The sequence below is a fragment of the Procambarus clarkii genome, chromosome 10, assembly GCF_040958095.1.
Source record: "Procambarus clarkii isolate CNS0578487 chromosome 10, FALCON_Pclarkii_2.0, whole genome shotgun sequence".
Taxonomy (NCBI): Eukaryota; Metazoa; Arthropoda; class Malacostraca; order Decapoda; family Cambaridae; genus Procambarus; species Procambarus clarkii.
The window spans coordinates 35,212,937-35,228,814 of record NC_091159.1 but is presented as its reverse complement, the minus strand read 5'-3'; the positions used below and the strand labels follow the sequence as shown (position 1 = coordinate 35,228,814).

General features: G+C 37.6%; 1 protein-coding gene across 1 annotated transcript in view; it reads left to right on the top strand.

Moving 5' to 3' along the window:
* The window catches only part of LOC123745596 (WD repeat-containing protein 43), a 38,891-nt gene extending 29,242 nt beyond the window's left edge, over window positions 1-9,649 (top strand). The window contains exons 9-11 of the mRNA XM_045726300.2: window positions 596-747; window positions 2,659-2,906; window positions 6,945-9,649. Of these exons, the coding sequence (XP_045582256.1) occupies window positions 596-747; window positions 2,659-2,906; window positions 6,945-7,204 (660 nt within the window). The 3' untranslated portion in view covers window positions 7,205-9,649. The remainder of the gene's footprint in view (window positions 1-595; window positions 748-2,658; window positions 2,907-6,944) is intronic.
* The last annotated feature ends 6,229 nt before the right edge of the window (window positions 9,650-15,878 follow it).

Below are 15,878 nucleotides of genomic sequence, written 5' to 3'. Positions count from 1 at the left end.
ACATCAAAGTGTTGCAGCCATAATGATGCTTACCAATGAAAAATAATAAGACTTACAGTGTAAATATAGCTAGCCCAAATAAATGTTTGAATGTAGTATCAAAAAATCTTTTAAAATATTCATCACATTTTTCTTTATTCAAAATGCTCATTTTCTAAGTTTTGGCAATTGCAGTCAACCCTGAACAATTTGTTCTATTCAAGTCAAACTATGTTGTACTTTAAATTTTTCTAAAATATTTCATAATATTTTTATTGTGAAGTAAATCTATAAGACTAGGGATACCTTTCTTTGATTGCACTCATTTGATCAAACCACCCTTACTGGTATAGGAGACCAGGGATACGTTCCTCGATCAGTTGTCGTTGGGAAATGTGTTTGTGGAAGATTATATCTGTATTTGGTATCTTTCATCATCTATTTCTTAATACACAAATTTTATTCAGGGTTAGATGATCTGACCATGTCATTTTAAACTGAATTGCTCTACATAAGGTGAAAGACCTGTTACTTGTTTGCACAAAAGCACTGTCCTATATGAAGTAAGAAATGGGGGAATTAGAAGCAGTTGATTTAATTCTTGTTTTGATTTCAGGGTTTGCACAGTAAGGACCAGCGTATACTTCAGGGTGTTTTAGATCGTGGAGATGAGGAAACTATCAATAATACTGTGCGAAGACTACCTATACCAGCTGTAGTGCCACTTTTAAAACAATTGCAGTCAGTCATAATGGGCAAGGGCCAGAAGTCAGTATCTAAATTAATTTTTATTCTTTATTCATATATTTTATTTCTAACATAATTGTGTATGCTATGTAATGTTGCTCTGCTCAAATGGACTCTACTTTTTGCCCATGCAATGGACTGGACCCGTTCTGAACCAGAAGTGTTGCATGCTCCTAAAATGGAGTTTATACCAAAAAGCTTTAACCCTTAAACTGCCCAACACATCATATGATGTGTTGAGTAACTTGCTATAAATTGTGCATCAGGTCATATGACGTGTTGGAGTACTACGCAAGATTTAAACGGCCCGCGGATACACGGGGTTCACCTCGCCTTCATCAGGGCTCTTGTAAACAGGCGCCATTTAAAAAAAATCGTGGGCCAAATTCCCGGGTGTGACGGCCTCAGTATTGATTGAGCCACCAAACCTGACGCACGCAGAATGAGCTCTCGGCACTGCTGTTCAGCTTGTGACCACAGCATTGCCTAAAAATGCCATAATATATATGTTCATGCTATTATTTAGCAATGATAGTATTACAGTAGACCCCTGACTGTGATAAAAATGATCAGGATTCTGATAACAGCGGGATTGTTGTGATAATTAGTGCTGTAGTGGGAGGAGTAATCTTGGTGGGGAGGGAGGTAGCATTGTCTGCTGAATCTGTGTGATCATCTTTTACTGTCTGAACTCACTATACCAGCTTAATTACACACAGAAATCACAATTGCGTGATGCATCAAATGAACAAATCCATAAGGGCCGTGACGAGGATTCAAACCTGCGTCCGAGAGCATCCCAGATGCTGCCTTAATGGACTGAGCTACGACATGGTCAAAAGGAGTTGAAACCGAAGTTCTACTGAGCTTACTGGATCCTGCAGCCTCTCCGAGGCACATACCAGGGTTTTACTCAACTCCCCCTATGCACTCAAGCAATGTCAATAGGCCGTTCTCCCTCTTTGCCCTTACTTCATTACACACAGAAATCACAATTGCGTGATGCATCAATGAACAAATCCACAAGAGCTGTGACGAGGATTCGAACCTGCATCCGAGAACATCCCAGATGTTCTCCGGTGCAGTCACTCTTCCTGAGTTCATTAAAAAGTGCTGCCTTTTCAACATTTTTTAAACTGTTTAGTTCACTTGTGCAGTAGAACATTTAAAATTTTAAATAATTAAGTAATATATTTTTTTTAATTTTTATATTAAATACACGAGATTTATGAGCTTACTGTAAAACTTTTATTGTTTTGATTTTAAATACAAAATAACTATTGTGTATTTCTTCTAAAACTGCATTTTCCTTGTGTTTTAATTTTAAATACAAAATAAAAATATATAATGAATTTGATAATTATTGGGACACATTTTGTTGTGGCGCATTTTTTGTGTGCTTGCTTTCCCTAACATTTAACATCAACATCAACCTAACCTTGATGAACCTTGATGAACCTTGTTCATCAACCTTGATGAACCTAACATCAAACATGTTTGTGTAGTTTTAGTCAGTTTTGATGTTTCCATCGTCTTATTATCTTCAGTCAAGTTTATATGTTGGAAGGATATGTGGGATAGCAATTACAGTAATAAATTCTAAGGCACCAAGCACTATTTCATGTCAGCAAAACTGGAAATTGGAAACTTCATTAGCCTGCTTACATATTGACCATGGTCATGTGATGAAATGGAAACGTGTCACTTATTTCTCTAATTGCCTTGCTTACCTCTCGGTTACATTCTTCCAAAAAGACTAAGTTGTATATGTTTTTAAATTTAAAACAAATATTATGTTTCTTGTATGTAAAGTGTTCTGTAATTTATTTTTATCATAATGTACTATCAACTGATTTCAGATAATTATAGCGTTCAGGAGCTGCATCAATTTGAGATTTAATTGTAATTTTTGTTTTGTTTATATAATTTCAGAAATTTTGGGTATGTGAGATGGGTTAGGTCTATTTTATACCACCACATGAGTCATTTAACAACACTTCCCAATCGAGAGGAGCTAATGCAACCATTCTACGCAGTCTCTTTATCAAGAATGTCTACACTTCACCAAGTGACTCAGTTACATGCACGACTGGATCTCATGCTGACACATGTAACAACAAGGCACCAAGAAATCAAGCAATCTTCTGTAGAACCAGAAGCTCTTCTAGTATACAGAGAAGGTACGTGGCCCCACAGCTGGTTGTCTAGTACTGCATAAAGGGAAGTAGAGGCTTATTTATAGAAAATAGTGCCTGTGGCAAACACTGAAATTGTTCCCCTGTCCAAATATTGGACACCCCTCATTTAGAAAATTTTACTATAATATCAGCTCAAAAATACAAGTCGAGCTTCTTAATTTTATAATTAACTAATTATGGCACTACATGAAAATTACAGCTAATCATCATTTCTTTCACTGATATAAATTGGTCTGTGATGTGTTCACAGTCAATTTTTTCAGTTTCTCATTCTACACTAAGTAGTCAGAGTCTGCCTTGAACCATGGAGGCATTCAAATACATAAGTATTAGTTTTAACTTGCTGATTGGCTGGCAATGGAAACGAAGATGGTTAGCATCATTTTGAATACATTTAACGCAATTTTCCAGACTATCTCCCTAATTTGTGTAGGAGAATGGTCATACTGCCAGTTGGAACTAAGTAATGTTACTGTGAGGCTGAGGTCATGTAGTTCCTAGCACTTTATTTTTACCGAATAATTTATGAGTGGTTGAACAGTCTGGCCCTCCTAGTGCTTCTCATCTATGATAATTAAAGACAGATCATACATCTGAAGAAATTAATTTTTTCACTGTCATGGATGGCTTGTCTGTCTTAATAGAAACTGCTCAGTGGTGCCCCCTTCAAGTGGTGCCCAGGGCACGAGCAATACCTTACATACACCACTGCAAGGCAAGTACATTGCCCACAGCTGGTTGTCTAGTAAACAGGGGAGGTAGAATTAGAATTGTTTTGTTGGTGGAATTGGTATAAGAAAATCACCACCAAACAATAATGTTTCTTGAACCTTCTGCGTCATTTGTTTCCATAAGGTCCAAACAATGATGCTTTTTAAACTTGCAGCCTCATTTGCTCATAATTTTCCTGCATGTTATCTGTGTAATTACTTTGCATTTTACATCTGTATATATATTAGTTTTGGGACGATTAATCAAAATCAATATCGAGAATCTGAAGAATCTAGCTTTTTCAGTACAGTAATCAGAATCGAGAGAAATTTATCATGATTTCTGATTCTTAAAAAGATTCTTTACCATTTATTAACAAAACTAATTTAGTTTTGTCTCGGTAGTTTTGGTGCAGAAAAAATTATTCCCAAAAAATTTTGTCTTTGTCTTATATTATTAAAATGCATTAAACAAATCTAGAGTAGTATTCTGTATAAAATGTATTTGAAGTTAATATTTTTGGGTGTGTGGAATGGATTAATTCAATTTACTATACATTGTTTCTTATGGGGAAATTTGTTTCGGTATTTTAATTTTCAGTGTACGACCCATCTCTTGGGCACGAGTTAAATTCGTAAACCAAGGGTCCACTGTAGTAACAAACATGATATGTAGGGCACTCCCATTTTTCCACGATATCATGTGTTGTGCAGGACAGGGGATTAATTGGTCTAATGTTGCAATATTAACTTTATTTGAAATAGGTTTACAAATTTTATTTTATTGTATTGTGCATGATTGAAGCATGTATAATGGAATGTTTTCAGTTTTCAGGTTTCTTCCAGAAGAGAAAGCTAAATTTACCACCTGTTTTCTGTTCTTTAACCAATTTATTATTTTATTAAATTATTAAATTTTTCAATTTAAAATTAAAAATGTTCAGAAAAAAATGTGTATCCAACTACAGTGATATCTCAGTTTTCATAATTAATCCGTTCCCAGAGACATTACAAAAACCGAAATTGCAAAAGCCGAAACAAATTTTTCCATAAGAAATAGTAAATTGAATCAATCCGTTCCACACCTCTAAAAATATTAACTAAAAATACATTTTATGCAGAAAACTACTCATAGGTACCTTACCTTTTGGAGGACTCTTGTTGGCATATGGAAGACGATGAGGAGGGAGGGGAGGAGAAGTGTTAGTGTTTGGAAGGGTCTCCTTCCTTTATAACATCAGGCAGTGATGACTTTTTGGGGCACACACTCTTACATTTTGTCTGCATACCACTAGGATCTGGTTGTGGCTCACTGCTTGTTTTTCTCACTGAAAACCTGTCAAGCGACACTTGTTTTTCCCTATGTTGTAACACTTGTCTGAAGTGAGACATCACATTGTCATTAAAAAGGTTAACACACAGGCCTGCTACAGCTTGATTTTGGTGACACTTTTCAACAAAACTTTGCATTTCTGCTCATATTGTACACCATTTCTTAATTGTTGAGGAAGGGACATCCTCTACTGCCTCCTCCTTCCTTGAAGATTTGTTGTGCTGCCTAGCTAGTTCAACAGCCCATGTACCATTTTCATGTTTATGAATTCTGTCTTGTTTCTGCTCTATGGTCATCCTGACTCTTGTTCTCTTAGGTTGAACTTTATTCTGACCTTCTTGGGACCCATGGGGTGATATATAATAATTACTTTTATGTTCAGATATTAAAAAAAGACCCAAAGCAATGAAATTCTTCGTAAAGAATTCAACCACGGTCGTGACCTCGGCAGGACGTTGGTAAACTGATCGCGCCTCGCCACGATGCCACGTTCTTGGTGGACCTGGACGTGTATAAACGAAACGTGTATAAATGATAAATGTATTCCGAACACCGAGGCAAACAGGAGTACCGAATCAAATTTTTGACTGCGAGTACCGAAAATTACGAGAACCGAGGTTCCACTATACAGGGGTACCTCGGTATACGAATTTAATCTGTTCCTGGAGACGGTTTGTAGCCCAAAAATTCGTAAACCAAAGCTAATTTCCCCATAAGAAATCATGAGAAATGAATTAATCCGTTCCTGACTCCCCCAAAAATTAACTTCAGAGTACATTTTATGCCTAATTTACCCAAATCTTCATTACAAAAGTATGTACAAGTTATTACTTACCTTTACTGATGACTCCTGTTGGTGTATGGAAGATGGTGAGGAGGGGGGGGAGGAGGAGAGGTGTTACTGTTTGGAAAGGGAGTCTCCTTCCATTATAACATCAGGCAGTGAAGACTTCTCTGGGTGCACTCTGGCACGTTTTGCCTGCATACCACTAAGATCAGCTTCTGGCTCACTGCTTGATTTTCTCACCAGAAAATGTTCCATTGAAGATTGTTTTTCCTTCTTTGTAACACTTGTCTGCAGTGAGACATCACATTGCCATTAATAAGATCAATGCAATGGCCTGCTACAGCTTTATCTGAGCGATTCTTTTCAGCAAAACTTTGCAGTTCTTCCCATACTGCACACATTTTCTTAATTAAAGAGGAAGGGACATCCTCTACTGCCTCCTCCTCCCCAGAAGATTTGTTGAACTACCTAGCTAGTTCAACGACCACGTGTATCATTTTCATATTTACGAATGATCTCTTGTTTTTCCTCTGTTGTCATTCTTACATGTGTTTTCTTGCTGTGAACCTTACCACTGGCTTTCTTGGGACCAATGGCGAGATATATAATAACTTTGATGCTTAAATAGCCAAAAAATCTAAAGAAAACTGTAAATCCTTGCAAAGAATTTAGGCGGGATAGTCACTTGGCAGGAGACACTGATAAACTGAGGCATGAAAGCCGTGCCACCACATGCTAGGTCGGCCATACGCGTATCAACAAACTCGTATCCCGTAGTAAAGTTCGTAGCCCGATTCAAATTTTTCGAAGAAATCTGACTCATAATCCGAAAGGTTCGTAAAGAGGGGCATTCGTTAACCGAAGTACCACTGTATATTTTTTAAAGAATCGGAAACAGATTATCATATCAGAATTGAGACTTTAGTGAATTCTTCATCAGTATTGGAATCGCTAGAAAGTTTAATATTGTCCCATCACTAATAAATATATGATTCATCATTAGGTTTTAATCACAAAGTTTTAACCACTGCCAGTGAATATATAGTTCAAAGTTCTGTACTGTACAATAGTACATCCATTGTCAGTTGACGTTCTATAGTTTTGCCAACAACCATCTATTTATAAAGTTAAATACTTTAGGAACTATTTTAGTATTGAACTGTTTTATTTAGTTTGGTTCATTATTTCAGAATCATCAGATGAAGACGACATGTTGGAAACCACTTTTGGAGTTTCGGAATCTGAGGACAATTGGGAAGAATTTTCAGACATTGGTGAGGTTAATGGACACACAGATGAGGACTCAGATATGGAGGTGGATCAACAAATCAGTTCAGTTAAAAGAAGACTTGACGAGGAGGAGGAGGAGGTGGTGCATGAAGTAGTCAGTGAGAGTGAAGAGGAAGATGGTGATAGTGACATTATTGTAGAAGAAAGTGATAGTGATTAAATCTTGAAAGGGTGCTATGTGATGATAGTTTTGTTACGTGTCGGTATAAGGCAGCAACATAGTGGGGGGGGGGGTGAATGTACGTAGGTGTACATTCATATTTATGCACTGCTGTCAATTGAGTTTTTTGTATAAATGAGCTTTTTAGCCGCAAGTCCTTTTTATCTGGCTCGCAGAACCAGACTCGCAATGTTAACTCCACATAAAGTAATATTTCAAGTAAGTGCCAATGCTCATATTGGTACTGAACATTTCAATTCTACTGGTTTGAGCACTACATACATACATACATATATACATATATATATATATATATATATATATATATATATATATATATATATATATATATATATATATATATATATATATATATATATATATATTATCAGAATTGAGACTTTAGTGAATTCTTCATCAGTATTGGAATCACTAGAAAGTTTAATATTGTCCCATCACTAATAAATATATGATTCATCATATATATATATATATATATATATAAATATATATATATATATATATATATATATATATATATATATATATATATTATAATATTTATTTGCCATATGATTTCTAGTTAATGATGACTAAATTATAGGCTGTGGGAACAAGGGTTTTAAGAAACTATAAACAAAATTGACATTCACCAAAATGAGATGCTACTTATTAGACGTCATGCAATACCAACATTATTACCAAGTAGAAAAAGGTATTACAGTACTAGGCAAAATATTTGGTATATTACAGCTCGGGAAGTTTTCATATTGAGAGCTTGAATATTATTTGTTATGTTATTGAATTAATGTATTAAAATTCAGAAATTAAAATATTTTCTGTATATTTTATGCTAATTTTAGAAAATGTTTGTATATTTACAAAGAAAATATGGTTTTGAAATGGCAGTATTTGTTGGCCTATTCACTTGCATTTTAGATTTTCCACCACATGTCTGCCGCATTTAGGTATGGCTTTAACATCATTGACCGCGCCATATCATCAATGTAATATTTCAATACTGTACGTGCAAGCTCATGTTATCTACAGTTAGGTATAACAGCATTCGTTTTTATCCTAAAGTTTAGGTTTGGGACAGTAAACATTTTGTTGATATATGATGATAAACTTTAACATAAAGCATATGTTTTACTGTGGTTAAATCTTCCTGGTTAACTGTGCTTAATGAACACAAAATGTGTACCAGGTACTACATGTGGTCGGACTATGTACTAATGCTCTACCTCTACCATGATCACTTATGCACGAGCATATCCTCATGCTTGAAATATTCAACTTTTTTAAACAAGTGAGATATCAAGAAATATAACTACAAAAAAAGTGATTTAAAAATGGTGAAATTTGTGCTGCATAGAAATTGTCGGAAGCTTTAAATCAAATACTGATTGAGGGCTGTAAATATTATTTTTTGTGTGTTAACTATGGTAAAATAGTTTATACAGTTATTCTTACTTTTACTGTAATTCCATTTATTGATAGCGTGTGACAATCATTAAATAAGCTAAAGCACTGTGGAAAAATACCCGACAGACCACTGGAACATTATCTAACACAGTGCACTGTTACAAACCCATTAAGATTTCAACTTAGATTCAACAGAGCAGAAGAAGTTATTAAACACACATGGCAAAATCTTACTGAAGTGACCATACGAGTCATAAATACTCATACTCCGCCCAAGTAAAACAGAAACAAGCAACATTTAGTGGGCCAGCCAGAGGCTTAGGGCCCGTGCAGGAATATCCCTGAAAAAAAAATAAAGCTAATGATAGCAACTTATCCAAGCACATTGAAAACTTGATTTTGCCATTACTTTTTGTATGACCATTAGAAGCTAAGCATTGCTAACTAACAATCTTATATCACTTGTATTATGGACTCAAAAAGATTGAGGTCTTCCAAAAAGACTTCTCTAGTTAAAGAGGAAGGGAACTCAGAAGAAAATTCCAAGCCATTACAACTATATAGTTTCTCAACATGGAGCGAATACACGACTAAACAATATACACATACTGGACTGTATCCAAATGACTCGTCTGAAATTCAGATCAAAGTATACCAGTTACTAATGAAGTGCTGGCATAGTATTTTTAAATTTGTTGACCAAATATGCCTTTATATGATGATTATATACCTAGTAATCTACTAACTCTTTTGAACTCCTTGATAGGGGGGATGTGAACATCAATTTGTTCTGCCCCAACTGAACCATCCTCTTCTGCTGCTCGCTGAGCACCACAAATGTGCAAGGTGCCACTGAGTTTGCAAAAATATATTTACTGGGTATATTTCTGCCATGCACAGCTATTTATGGTCATAAAGACCTTATATTTTTATATGTAAATGTGTATAAAATGCCTGATCGACATTGCTGTAGGAAATAGCTCCCTGAATAATGTTTATTCAATAAATGTTGAAAATTAAGCATAATTTGTGTGGAAAACCATTGACTTTTTTTACTCACCACTTGGCATATGGTCGAGCAGTGCCGACTTGTGAAGTGTTATGTTCAATTTATTTTGTGTAAATATGACTGAAGTTATGAATGGGGAAAAACAATTTGAGGGATTTTAGCATCGGACAAAGCACCGAAAAGTTATCAGAATACAAAGCTAAAATTAGCACAGAGAACACCTGAGACATCACTGGAATGATAAAGCTAATAATCTAATCTTTTCTGTTTTCTAATTGAAATGGAGCAGTTGCACATATCTAAAAGAAAACCTTTTCTTGAGTAGCCAAGTGAATCATAACTTTCAAATTTCTGCATGTACTTCACAACAGTTAACCTTTGTGAAGTTGAAACCTGCAAATTTACTTCTTTCACTTGTAAGTTTTATAAAAGGTTTGTGTTGGTACAGAGGTAAATACTTTGACATTCATTTTCTAAATTACTAATAATGAATCCATGCGATTTATAATTTCAGACGAGTCCTGTAATACAATCTGTTCATAAACAAAAGCCCCTATGATCAATTCTTACTTATGATAAAGATGTTTGGCCATGTTTCATTAGACCTGATGCCTCTGTTGACTTAACAATAAACAGCTGAGAGCTAGTCAACTCTTTATGTTGCATCCTGAGAAAGGTCGGACAATAGCTTTGGGTAACCTCACTTAAGTTTAACAGGTTTCCTGTCCTTGACAGTGGGAACCAAAATAAAATAACCATAAGGTCATTTAATCCCTACACTGTGCACATGTTTCATGTGACAACTCCATGGTGCCCAGGGAAAAAAAATCTAAATTTTGTTTTTTCTAATATTGTTGAAATGCATTACCTGATTATGAGAACAAAATAAAAAAAAAATTAGATAGGTAGCTTTCACTGTGATGGAGAACGGAAATATGACGACGTCACTGACTCGCAAACATTGATGAATGAGACACCCTGTGGAGGTCGCCTGATGTGTAGAACCAGTGGTCTACAGAAACGATAGCTAGCTTTAGGGTTCCAACTTCATAAATTTTTTCCCTGATGCTTCTATACCTCCTAATGTTCTTTTAAGTGTCATACATTTAAAAGTTTTGTCTGGTAGTATGTTTTAGCTCTGCTTCATAGCTCTCATTTAACTGGTACAGGTGCATCCTTCCCTTCAGCACCTTGTCATGTCTGCTTTTATCCCTAAGGAGGGAATTTACTTCCACAGTTTTATATAGTCTTTTTCCACTGCTTATTCTCACACTGAAATAGTACTTCCATATATCCTGTTGATTTGTCTTCAGTTTCCATTTTTTCCTTATTCAGTTTTGTTGCATATTCTACAAGATAGTTCTTTTAACTTCTCATAAACACTTATTTCTGGTACAATTTCTGTAGTAGATTTAAACAATCTCATTTATATTTTTGTACTTCCCTTTTCAGCTTTCTAAATGTTATTTGATAATTGGCCAGATTATTGTATTTTTGTGATTTGATAATAATTGTTCTTCTGGTGATAGACTTTGCCTAGTATATACTCTCCTCTTTTTCCTGATATTTAGTGTCTTCACCCTCAGGGGGTGTACTATTTTCCTGGTTTCTTCTCCCTATGTCAATCCTCATTAATTTGTGTTCTAAATAGCTTGTTTAGTGTAATGAGCTACCCTGCAACCCTTGGTAGTTGATTTTTTTTCCTTGCTCTTTTCATATTTATCATCAGCAAACTTTGATTTACATGATCAGACAAGATAACTATTTAAATAAAAAACAATGTTCAAAATCAGGGCCATCTGGAACACCACCTGTTACTGCAGAATCCAAGGAGAGCATGCTTGACCCTGCTGGTGGAATCTACGGGCTCACCATAGCCCGTGTTACTTGGAACTTTTTGTTCCAGGTAGCGAATCTTTAACAACAACAACAACCAGCTGGTACAAATGTACACGTGCGCGCATGCACATCATACAGAAGTGTAAGGAGGCAGCAGACAAGTTAGTCGCAGTCCATAAGGAAAACAAATGAAATCCAGATATGAAACCCTTGGTTTAATCAGAGATGTAAGCTAGCAAATCAACTAAGAGCAAGAGAACGGAGAAACTAAAGAAATAACAAGAGCAGAGAAAGATACCAGAGCGCCAGAAATGAAAACGTCAGGGTTAGAAGAGAGGCAGAAGGACAAAATGAAAATAACATAGCAGGCAAGGCAAAGACTCAACTTAAATTGCTTCACAGCCACATAAAGAGAAAAACAACAGTGAAGGAACACGTAATGAAACTGAGGACAGGGGCAGGCAGATTCACACATAAAGCAAGGAAGTGTGTGAGGAACTCGATATGAAATTCCAGGTCTAAAGGAAATTCCCTCTTCAACAAGGAGAAGTCCTAGAGATAAGAGAGGGAATATCTAACCAAACCCCACTAGAGGAGGTGATTACCAGGAGGGGGAAGTGAGGAAGCTAGAGTCTGATGTCACAAAAGCTATAGGCCCAGGTGGACTCTCACCCTGAATACTAAAGGAAGGAGCAGAAGCTCTATGAATGCCACTCTCTATGGTGTATTACAGATCTCTGGTAACAGGTGAACTGCCAGAAATTTGGAAGACTGCTAATGTGGTCCTGATATTCAAGAAGGGAGATAAACAGGAGGCACAAAACCACAGGCGAGTGTCCTTATTTTACATACCATGCAAGATGATGGAGAAGATTGTGTGAAAAAAGCTACTGGAACATCTGGAGCGAAAGAACTTTGTAACACATCAGCATGGGTTTAGGGATGGCAGATCATGCCTCACAAGATTAATTGAATTCTATGATCAAACAAAAAAGGGAGGGGTGAGCAGACTGCATATTTTTTAATTGCCAGAAAGCCTTTGACACAGTACCACACAAGTGACTAGTTCACAAGCTGGAGATGCAGGCAGGAGTGAAAGGGAAGGTACTCCATTGGATAAGGGAGTACCTAAGCAACAGAAGACAGTGAAACATTGTGAGGAATGAGGTCTCAGATTGGCGAGGTGTCTCCAGTGAAGTCCCACAGGGATCAGTCCTTGGACTATACTGTTTGATACATGTAAATGATCTCCCAGAGGGAATAGACTCGTTCCTCATTGTTTGCTGATGATGCAAAAATTATGACGACGATTAAAACAGGAAGATAGTATGAGGATACAAGATGTTGTAGACAAACTGAATGAATGGTCCAACAGATGGCTACTAAAGTTCAACCTAAGTAATTATAAGGTAATGAAACTAGGCAGTAGAAATGGTAGGCCAGACACAGGATACCGAATGGGAGGTGAAGTCCTTCTTGAAACAGAAAGATCTAGGTATTGATATGCCAAACCTGTCTCCGGAAGCCCACATCAAAAGAATAACATCAGCAGCGTATGCAAGGCTGGCTAACATTAGGACTGCCTTCAGGAATCTGTGTAAGAAATCCTTCAGAACCTTGTATACCACGTATGTAAGACCAATCCTGGAGTATGCGGCCCCAGCATGGAGCCCGTACCTTGTCATGCACAAGACGAAACTTGAAAAAGTTCAGAGGTATGCCTCTAGGCTAGTCCCAGAACTAAGAGGCATGAGATACGAGGAGAGGTTGAGTGAATTGCACCTCACGTCGCTAGAAAACAAGAGAGCTTAGGGAGACATGATCACTATCTACAAAATTCTAAGAGGAATTGACAGGGTAGATAAAGATAAACTGTTTAACACGGGTGGTACGCGAACAAGGAGAAAAAAAGGCGGACTCTTGAGTACCCAAATGAGCCACAGGGACGTTAGAAAGAACGTTTTCAGTGTCAGAGTAGTTAACAGATGGAATGCATTAGGCAGTGATGTGGTGGAGGCTGACTCCATACACAGTTTTAAATGTAGATATGATAGAGCCCAGTAGGCTCAGGAACCTGTACACCAGTCGATTGGCAGTTGAGAGGCGGGACCAAAAAACCAGAGCTTAACCCCCGCAACCACAACTAGGTGAGTACACACACACACACACACACACACACACACACACACACACGCGGTTGTGTGTACTTACCTAATTTACCTAATTGTGCTTGCGGGGGTGGAGCTCTGGCTCTTTGGTCCCGCCTCTCAACTGTCAATCAACTAATGTACAGGTTCCTGAGCCTACTGGGCTCTATCATATCGACACTTGAAACTGTGTATGGAGTCAGCCTCCACCACATCACTTCCTAATGCATTCCATTTGTCTACCACTCTGACACTGAAAAAATCTTTCTAACGTCTATATGGCTCATTTGGCCACTCAATTTCCACCTGTGTCCCCTAGTGCGTGTGCCCCTTGTGTTAAATAGTCTGTTTTTTTTCTACCACAAACGTGGCCACACATTTACAATGCTAACCAGCATATATACATTTTTTTCTGTCCTCCATGGACAGGGTTAGAGATGTGTTAAACATATTGTTCAAGGGTTTATTGAACAATCAACCACAGAAGGTGATTCGGTGCTTTTAAAATGCTAAGCTAACCTACATACGTAAATACATAGATACACAGATTTACGTATGCCTTACATAAAGTGTTCGATGTGTCTTTCTTTATCTACCCTATCAATTTCTTTGAGAATCTTGTATGTGGTGATCATGTTCCCTCTAATTCTTCTGTCTCCCAGCGACGTGAGGTTTAATTCCCATAGACTCTCCTTGTAGCTCATACCTCTCAGCTCGGGTACTAGTCTGGTGGCAAACCTTTGAACCTTTTCCAGTTTAGTCTTATCCTTGACTAGATATGGACTCCATGCTGGAGCCGCATACTCCTGGATTGGTCTGACATATGTGGTATATAATGTTCTGAAAGATTCCTTACACAAGTTTCTAAAGGCCGTTCTTATGTTAGCCAACCTGGCATATGCCGCTGATGTTATCCTCTTGATATGAGCGTCAGGGGACAGGTCTGACGTGATATCAACCCCCAGGTCTTTCTCTCTCTCTCTCTGACTCTGACTCTTGAAGTATTTCATCTCCCAAATGATACCTTGTATCTGGTCTCCTGCTTCCTACCCCTTGATTTTGATGCTTGATTTTCATTACATTACATTTGCTTGGGTTAAACTCTAACAACCATATGTTTGACCATTCCTGCAGCTTGTCCAGGTCTTCTTGAAGCCTCAAGCTGTCCTCCCCAGTCTTAATCTTTCTCATAATTTTGGCGTCGTCTGCAAACATTGAGAGGAATGAGTCTATACCCTCTGGGAGATCATTTACGTATATCAGAAACAGGATAGGTCCGAGTACAGAGCCCTGTGGGACTCCACTGGTGACTTCACGCCAATCTGAGGTCTCGCCCCTCACTGTAACTCTCTGCTTCCTATTACTTAGATACTCCCTTATCCACTGGAGCGCCCTACCAGTTACTCCTGCCTGTTCCTCCAGCTTATACATCAACCTTTTATGGGGTACTGTGTCAAAGGCTTTCCGACAGTCCAAAAAATGCAGTCCGCCCATCCTTCTTTTTCTTGCTTAATCTTTGTCACCTGATCGTAGAATTCTATTAAGCCTGTAAGGCAAGATTTACCTTCCCTGAACCCATGTTGATGGGTTGTCACGAAGTCTCTTCTCTCCAGATGTGTTACTAGGTTTTTCTCATAATCTTCTCCACCTTGCATGGTATACAAGTTAAGGACATTGGCCTGTAGTTCAGTGCCTCTTGTCTGTCACCCTTTTTGTATATTGGGACCACATTAGCCGTGTTCCATATTTCTGGTAGGTCTCCCGTTTCCAGTGACCTACTATACACTATGGAGAGTGGCAAACAAAGTGCTCCTGCACACTCTTTCAATACCCATGGTGAGATTCCGTAAGGCCCAACAGCTTTTCTCACGTCCAGCTCCAAATGGTGCTTCTTGACCTCATCATTCGTAATTTCGAACCTTTCCAAGGTTGCTTGGTTTGCTGCCACCTCTCCTAGCGCCGTGACTTCTTCCTGTTCTATTGTAAAGACCTCCTGGAACCTTTTGTTCAGTTCTTCACGCACCTCTTTGTCATTCTCTGTGTACCTGTCGTCACCCGTCCTAAGTTTCATCACCTGTTTCTTCACTGTTGTCTTCCTCCTGATGTGACTGTGTAGTGGCTTTGGTTCGGTCTTGGCTTTATTAGCTATGTCATTTTCATACCTTTTCTCAGCTGCTCTTCTCATACTCTCATACTCGTTCCTGGTTCTCTGGTATCTCTCTCTACTTTCTGGTGTTCTGTTATTACGGAAGTT